Below are 8,756 nucleotides of genomic sequence, written 5' to 3'. Positions count from 1 at the left end.
GGAGGAGGTAGATCGCCTGAAAATGCCAGCTACCTCGTACCCAGCTTCCCTTAGACCATGGGAATAAAAACATTAGAGACTTATATTATACCAGCCAGATTTATTTATTTATTTATTTATTTATTTATTTATTTTCGAGACAGGGTTTCTCTGTGTACCCCTGGCTGTCCTGGAACTCACTCTGTAGACCAGGCTGGCCTCGAACTCAGAAATCCACCTGCCTCTGCCTCCCAAGTGCTGGGATTAAAGGAGTGTGCCACCACCGCCCGGCTACCAGCCAGATTTATAACGGCAAATCTTCAACCCCAAAATGCCCATTCAAAGAATACACAACTCAGTTAATATGTTTACAAGCTGCACGCCTAGATTGGGCGAATATACCCTCCACTACTCTATTGCCCAGCTATGAAATCCCGAGCTACTTACGGCTCCTCCAGGCCACGTGGGTCTGCTCCATCTTTCACCTCTTCTTCCCCTGTCTTCTACCTTCGTCCTCCCTCTCCTCTTCCCGTCTCTTCCTTCCCTTGCCCTTTCCCTTCCATGACCCCATTACAGGCTCTAGCCTTTATTTGACCAATCAAGATTTCACCTGGCATCACCTGAGTACATGGCGTGATCACCCCTCTTGAGGGAGCAGAAGATTCAAACAACAATCCGCAACAAACAAGCTCTTTCTTGAAACCCTTCGAAACTCTCCACTCTAATCAAACATCTGGGACTGGAAAGTCCTTTGCTCTAAGACAATGGAAACTTTCTTGGTGTGCAAGTGTGTGCATGGGTGCATATGTGGGGTTGCATGTGTGCTTGTCGGAACACCTGTGTGTGTTTGCATGTGTGTAGCACAGTTCTCATCATTTAAGTTTATTTATTTTATTTATATGAGTACACTGTAGCTGTCTGTAGCTGTCTTCAGACACAACAGAAGGGAGCATCGGATCTCACTACAGATGGTTGTGAGCCACCATGTGGTTGCTGGGAATTGAACTCAGGACCTCTGGAAGAGCAGTCAGTGCTCTTAACCGCTGAGCCATCTCTCCAGCCCTTAGATTTCTAAAAGAGTAGGCAGCTTTGTGCTGACCAGGGCCCCTCCCACAGTCCCACAGGACCCCCCCCCTCCCCCAAGGAGGACTCCCAGACACACAGCTCTTGGTATAAGTACTTTATTTTAATTATAATAGTGCCACACCAAAACTACAGTAGCACGAAACACAATAATACAAAAAAATAGAGTCCCCAGCTCCAAACCCCATGTCCTTGTGCCTGCAGGGAACCTCCGGGCTTGAGAGGAGGGGTCTTTCTGAGGGCAGGTGCCCTTCCCGCTTCTGCCCTTCTCATCTCTGGAGGAGTGGGGGTTGGGATGCTGCTTTTGCACCTATCCATCCCCAGCCGGCCTGGGTCTTCCTGGCTCCCCGCACACCCTGAGCAACGTGCGCATGGTGGAACGCAGTTCAGGACCCTGCTTCCAGATACTAGTGTCCATGTCTGCCGCTCCATAGCGAGGCAGGGCGACGGGATGGAAAGGGCAGCTATCCAGACCCAGACGGTGGCCCCCTGCGCGGCAGGTCATGGCTCCAGCACCTTCCTGCTTCCTTGTGTTACCCTTCCCCAAAGAGCTGAGACCTCGAACGTGTTTGCAGGGACCAAGAATGCCTGCTCGCAGCTCCCCATCCCAGTGCTAAGGCTATCCCTACGCTAGCAAGCAGAACTGAGACTATACTGTCGTCTCTGCCAAGGGGGACTCGGGCTTCCAGGTGTGGGTGTGTGTGCGCACGCTGTGCAGTGTGGGGGGCATGGCCTGCCGGGGGCTATGATGGGCACTACTAGGCTCCTCCCACACAGATCACAAGAGCATGCTTCATGATCTACGGCAGTCATGAGAACTGCAGTGAGCGCCACCTAGTGGGAACCCACAGATCTATTACATGACCTTTAGCCATTCCCTGTAGCCCAACAGGGCTGGGAAACTTCCAGTCTTGGCCTGCTCTAGCCACAGCACACACTTCCAAAAAAACAGAGAGCGGGGTGAGGGTGTGTGTGGGGGAAATCCCTCTAGCTACAAGGACTACATTGATTCTGAGGGTGCCACAGGTGGCTGAAAGTCTGAGAAATGTCCCGTTGCCGACGCGGGACATCTCTCTGGAATGGCTGTCCTGTAGGCATGTCAGGACAGTACCCTGGGGCTTCTGGGAGTGGGGCTATGGTGTTGGCTTCTAGTCAAGACACTTGGGGGGCTCCACTGGGAAAGGAGCTCAGGGGCTGCAGCCTGGGGTAAGGCACTAGAAAAGGGGTCCCAGGAGCCAGGCCAGGGCAACGACGGCTACAGAGCTTGGAGAGAGAACCGGGCTGGTTTTTCCCCCTTTCCCTCCGTACAGAGGGTCAGTGAAAGTGACCACTGGACGTCGGAATTGCTACAGAGAGACAACGGGTCCCAAGGCCAAGAGAGGTGGGACCAAAAAAAGACATCTTTGGACAACAGTGTGCATCTGATGGGGGTGTGGGGGGCGTCTCAGCTCCGATGGGCTCTTATGATCTAGTTCAGGGTGTTCAGGTGTCCCCGAATTGTACAGAGACTGTTACTCTGGTTTTGTGCTGTCTCAGCTACCAACCTGGGGTTCTCATGGTTGGATTCCAGAGACAGGACAGGTAAACTGAGGATGTGCCCACAAGCTAGGCCCTTCAGATGGCTGCCCCCTCTGCCTGGGGGCAATTATATCAGCAATGGGCTAAAGTAGTGCTCAAACTGGGGCATCCTCGGCAGCCTGGGGTCCCCTGGGGTCAATCAGTGGGGTTTCCTTTGTCCACAGGTGGTTTAGAAAAAAAGAGAATATAATAAATATACTAATCTTTTCTTTTAAAAAAAAAAGTGTTTTAAATGCATTTTCCCTGAAGATTTCCAGTGTATTCCATAATGCTTAAAAAATAGTCTCCCCAAAAAATATATCTTTAAAGCATTTGACACAGTGGTATTGTGGTGTATCTGGCATTGGAGGTGGGCGAGGGGGCCCGTGTCCCACTGCCATTGTCAGTGTGAGGCCCAGAGCTGGCAAGCCACCAGCTTGACGCACCCAAAGGCCGGCCGGCATCCCACATGGGTGTCCGGGATGCCGGAGCATCACAGGGGGTCAAATCTTGGCTTCGAGCGATGAACCTCCATCACAGGCTTAGACGGGAGGGCTGCACACTCTCCGGGGTGGGGAAGGGGCCCTAGGCCGCCAAGGGGCTGGGAGGAGGGTGACAGCGTGGCCCCGCTGGGAGCTGGCTGCAGGCCCCTTCCCTTCTTCTGTCTGTCCGCGCTCCGCGCTTCAGCCCTTACCAGACTTCGCATTTGTGATGAGGGTTCATGGGGGAGCCAGGCGGGCAGCGGAAGTGTTCCGAGAACTCCTTGGAGTTGGAGAGGGAGCCGATGACCCGGAAGCGGGAGGGGCTGTGCGGGTCAGTGATGAGGCCTTCATGGGAGCTCTCCGGTGTGCGGACGGAGCACCAGACCTGGGGGCGTGGGGGGGGGATGAAGGGATGCTGGGGTCACTGTGGGGGCCTGAGGCTGCTGGACTGGCCTCCCCGTGACAGTAGCAGCAGGCCAGCTTGGCATCCCAGGGAGCCAGGAACAGGCGGGGTAAGGAGGCCAGAGGGCAGATATGCCCGCAGGTTGCACCCTCTCTGGCAGCGGTTTCTGCCCTTTGCCCTCCAGCCATAGCAAAGGCACTGACCCTTCTGCCCCTGGCTCACCCACACGCATGAGTCTGCCAAATGTTGCCCAGGCACCTTGGAGGAGTTGTTTCAGAACTCTCCTTTGCTGGCAAGGACACCCTGCCTAACTGCCTCATCATTCCAGGCACCAGCAAAAGGCCCATGGCTGGGCACATACTCCAGGACAACCCAGTCTATTAAGTTTCAGAAACTTCTAGAACCAGGCATGATGGCACACTACCAGGTAGCCTTTAGTCCCGCTACCAGGGAGGCAGAATGCAGACAGATCTGTGTGAATTTAAAGCCAGCCTGGGCTACATAGTGAGTCTTTGCCTAAAGGGGGGAAAAATAGAAAGACAAAGAAACTTCTAGAATCCTAGACCTAGCAGGGATCTTGGATCACCATGTTCTCTAGTGTACAGGACACAAGATTTTTTTTTTTTTTTTTTTGGAGACAGGTTCTTAGGTAGCCCAGGTTAGCCTCAAATTTTCTATGTAGCGTGAACTTCTTACCCTCCTGCCTCTTTATCCCGAGTGCTGCCACGCCCTTTATGGCTAAGCAGTGTTGGGGTGAAACTGGGGTCACCGGGGCAGGAGGCAAGCATTTGATAGCATCTACCCCACCAGGGTATCTCCACTCGCTTTACTTTTAGATTTTTGGTCTTATTTTACATGCACGAGTGTTTTGCCTGATGGTGCAGCACACGTGCGCAGTGCAGTGTCTTTGGAGTGCTGTAACCACTGAGCTCTCTCTCTCTCCAGCATCCTTCAAGTGTAGCCCTTCCTTGCATATCACCTCAGTATAGGGCAGTGGTTCTCAACCTTCCTAATGAGGAGACCCTTTAACGCCTCATGGTATGGTGACCCCCCCCAACCATAAAATTATTTCCATTTCTACTTCATAACCGTAACTTTGCTATTGTTATGAATCATAATGTAAACATCTGTGTTTTCTGATGGTCTTAGGTGACCCACCCCTGTGAAAGGGTCAAATTTGAGTCTCCTGCCCACAAGGAGTTGTGACCCACAGATTGAGAACAACTAGTATAGAGGGATGTCCCAAAGACAGTCTGATGACTTAGGAAGGTGCCATTGGAGAGGAACCTGCCTCTGGCCCTGAAGCTCTTGTCCCCACGAGGGGACGCACCCGTCTCTCTTCCTGGTGAGCTCACCTGTGCAAAGCCCAGGAAGAAGAGCTGGTCGCTGGTGAGGCCCAGGGTGGGCAGTGTCTGCTCAGCTCCGTTCTTCTTTACCCAGTTCTGGTATGCCTGAGAGGAGAGAACACCAGAGTCTAGACACCGTGACACCATGACACCGTGAGGGAGGGCCACTTGTGGGGTTCAGGGGAAGAGCTGGGTGCCTGAGGGTCAGCTTCCTTCTGTGTTCTCGGTCAAAAGGGGACCAATTCAACCCTCAACCCTATGGCCTAAAAGACATTCTCTGTCACGCCAGACATCAACTGTACCCTTTCTGCCCCAGCCTCTTTACAGATGTGTGTATTTCAATGGTCCCAGCCAGATACCCAAGATGCATCTCAAACTCCACACGGCACAGATGGGATGACAGCTTTCTCCATCCCCCCCTTACCACACCAGGATACATAACGCTTCACCATCATAGCCAATAGCCCTCCCCTCCCCCCAGCTGCTCCAGCCCATAGAACTCTACAGTCTTTGATTCCTTCAATCAAACCAAACCTCCCAGATCTGACCACGTGACCCTGCCCCCGAACCTCTTGCCTGGACAACTCCCCAACCGCTGTCTGACTGGTTACCCTGACTCAAGTTGATCCTTTCCCAAGCGGAGGCTTCAGCGAGCCTTCCCAAGTGGTCGTGGCTGATTGCATCGTGAGAGCTGGGACGGTAAACCTTCCGCGGTTTTGTGGGCTGAGACCACTCAGCCGCTCACCGTTTAAAATGGAGCCACAGATAACACAGGAAGAACGGGCATGGTGGTCCTCGGAACTATGGAAACAGTGGGCGCGGTTGAATGTGGCTCTCAGGCTGAGGCCACAGCTCCCCCCATTCCCCACCTTTTAAAAATAATTCTTATTAAAATTTCTTTTAGATGTATTTATGTGTCTTGAGTGTTCTGCCTGCATGTGTGGCTGTGAGCCGTCCTGAGGGTGCAGGGACCAAGGTCCTCTGGAAGAGCAGCCAGTGCCCTTAACTGCTGAGCCATCTCTCCAGCCCGTTTTCCTCTCTAGAACCCTGTCTCCATGGCGGAACTGAAGCTCCCCGCTCAGCTGTGGGGGGTTTGTATAGCTCTCATCCGGGCTACTCAGCACCCTCAATTCCATTCTGGCCCCCACTTCTCCCTGTCCCCGAATGTACCAGGCTGGGGTCCACCTCATGGTTTCTGCACTTGCTTTTCTTCCTACTGAGATGATTCCCCCAGCTTTCCTGTCTCTTTATAATTCAGCATGTCCAATCTGCAGCCCATGGGGCTGTGTACTGGGGCTAGTTTGGTGTGTCAACCTGACACAGGCTGGAGTTATCACAGAGAAAGGAGCTTTAGGCAAGGAAATGCCTCCATGAGATCCAGCTGTAAAGCATTTTCTCAGTTAGTGATCAAGGGAGGAGGGCCCCTTGTGGGTGGTGCCATCCCTGGGCTGGTAGTCTTGGGTTCTATAAGAAAGCAAGCTGAGCAAGCCAGGGGAAGCAAGCCAGTAAGGAACATCCCTCCATGGCCTCTGCATCAGCTCCTGCTTCCTGACCTGCTTGAGTTCCAGTTCTGACTTCCTTTGGTGATGAACAGCAATGTAGAAGTGTAAGCTGAATAAACCCTTTCCTCTCCAACTTGCTTCTTGGTCATGATGTCTGTGCAGGAATAGAAACCCTGACTGAGACGGGCTGTAAGCTCTGTGATGCTAAGGATGCAGCCCAACACAAAATCATAAGCTTACTCAACACATGAGACTTTGTGGGTTTTTTGAGACAAGGTTTCATCCAGCTGAGGCCATCCTTGGTCCTGCTCACCGTCAGGCCTGTTTTTTACAGAGTGCTGGGGATGAAACCCAGGCATCATGCAAGCGAGACATCATGAGGCTCTACCAACAGAGCTTCACCCGCAACCAGACTGGCTTTTTTTTTTTTTTTTAAAGATTTATTATGTATACAAATGTCCTGCCTGCATGTACACCTGCACGCCAGAAGAGGGCGTCAGATCCCATTACAGGTGGTTGTGAGCCACCATGTGGTTGCTGGAAATTGAACTCAGAACTTTGGGAAAAGCAGCCAATGCTCTTAAACTCTGAGCTATCTCTCCAGCCCAAGATTTTGTTGTTGTTGTTGTTTTAATTTCATGTGCATTGGTATTTTGCCTGCATGTCTGTCTGTCTGTCTGAGGCTGAGCTCTGGAAATGGAGCTGGGAGTTGCCGTGCGGGTGCTGGGAATTGAACCTGGGTTGTCTGGAAGATCAGCCAGTGCTTTTAACCACTGAGTTAAACGCACCTCTGCCCTACATCCCGCCCCCTTCCCCACCTCCACTAAGCAGTTCTCAAGCGTGCCGTTTACTGGCAATACCACCATGTTGTAATGTCAAAAGGTCATGGAGATCCCTGGTAGACCATAATTCAAATGTCGTTTCCTCCAGAAGGTTAGGCTTGGGCCTGTAATCCATCACTGGCCCCATTTAGTGCCTTTCACACGATCAATAGCAGCCAGGCTCTGCCTTCCGTCACCAGGCTTTTCTCGCGGGACCTGTGCCTCCGTGAGTGTCACAGGCTGGGTCAGTCACATCCCCCACCTACCTACCTACCAGCTTCATGCTGGAGCCTCAAACACAGCACAGTGGGCAGACAGAAGTATGTCTCCCGACGGACAGAGGCTAAGCCAACTAGAACATACTTCTGAACTCAGTGCCAGTTCCCATGTCTGCAAAATGCAGAGGTGACGCCAACACCAACCAAGTCTTGAGTCTGCCAGCGGCTGGGAAGCCCTCCATACTGCCCTCTGACAAATACACACCCAGAGTGCCTCTCTGGGTCACGAGTGGGTCCTAGTCACCTGTTTTTCACCTTCTCAACGGCCTACCAGTCAGGTGTTAACAGTTCTCAGTCACACAACTTGGGTGAATTAGGCCAGTCCCAGGACTCGAACCCAGAACCCTCTCAGTGTCCCTGCTGTGACATGAATGTGAAATGTCTTCCATAGGTTCACATTTGAACCCATGGTTGCCTGGTGGTGGTGCTGTCTGGAAAGGCTGTGAAATCTTTAGTAGATGATGTCTCACTAGAGGAAGTGGGTCACTGGGGGGTGGGGGAGCGGGCCTCCAGGCTTTACAGCCCAACCAACTTCCTGTTTGCTTTGTCCTTTGTCCTTTCCTATTTCCTAAGTCCTGACTGCAGAGGTGATGCGACCAGTCAGTTTCCCCACTCCTGCCGCCAGCCCCCCACCCCCACAACAGACTATATCTCAGACGCTATCCCCCACTACAAATCAGAACTAATCCTTATGTTGCTAAGTATTTTCTCACAATGAAAAAGAGTAGCCAATACAGGCCTCCTTCCCTGGCCCCTATTTCTGGAAGGAATGGTCAGGCTGTGTGGTGGGTCCAACCCTTCCCTGTGTCTCAGGAAGACAGGTTTCCAGCAGGAAGCCTTCCTTCTGTGGGCTGAGCTCCAGAATTCACTATTTTCTCAGCCACTCCACCCAGCAAAACTCAGGAGCATGGAGTGTCGGTCGTGATCCTCTCTGCTGACGAGACAGCTGAACAGACTCAGTCCCAGGACAGTACCCACGGGAGCAGACATACCCGGTAGGCCGCCTTGAGTCCCCCATTGTCGGCGATGTTCTCCCCGAGGGTGTGTCGGCCGTTCACGGGCTCCCCGTTCACGCTGTAGTTGCTGTACTGCTGCACCATGCACTCCGTCTGTTGTTTGAACGCCTCCACGGACGAGTTCTTCCACCAGGGCCGGAGGTTCCCATCCTTGTCATACTCCCGGCCTGCGGACAGACGGACCGAAGAGCTTGGTCACTCAAGGGACCCACTGATGCGCCCCTGGGGTATGTGGACAGGGGCAACTGATGGTCACGAAGGGCCAGGGATGGCTTTTTTGAGACAGGGT

At 52.7% G+C, this 8,756-nt stretch overlaps 1 protein-coding gene across 2 annotated transcripts in view; it reads right to left on the bottom strand.

Annotated features, from left to right (window-relative positions):
• Window positions 1-1,144: 1,144 nt before the first annotated feature.
• Ece1 (endothelin converting enzyme 1) overlaps window positions 1,145-8,756 on the bottom strand; it is a 102,763-nt gene continuing 95,151 nt past the window's right edge. For both annotated transcript variants that reach the window (XM_052177821.1, XM_052177820.1), the window contains exons 17-19: window positions 8,444-8,634; window positions 4,860-4,955; window positions 1,145-3,486 (exon numbers count right to left, since the gene is read on the bottom strand). In XM_052177821.1, the coding sequence (XP_052033781.1) occupies window positions 3,310-3,486; window positions 4,860-4,955; window positions 8,444-8,634 (464 nt within the window). In that variant the 3' untranslated portion in view covers window positions 1,145-3,309. The remainder of the gene's footprint in view (window positions 3,487-4,859; window positions 4,956-8,443; window positions 8,635-8,756) is intronic.

The sequence above is a fragment of the Apodemus sylvaticus genome, chromosome 3, assembly GCF_947179515.1.
Source record: "Apodemus sylvaticus chromosome 3, mApoSyl1.1, whole genome shotgun sequence".
NCBI classification, from domain to species: domain Eukaryota; kingdom Metazoa; phylum Chordata; class Mammalia; order Rodentia; family Muridae; genus Apodemus; species Apodemus sylvaticus.
This window is presented reverse-complemented; position numbering and strand designations above follow the sequence as displayed.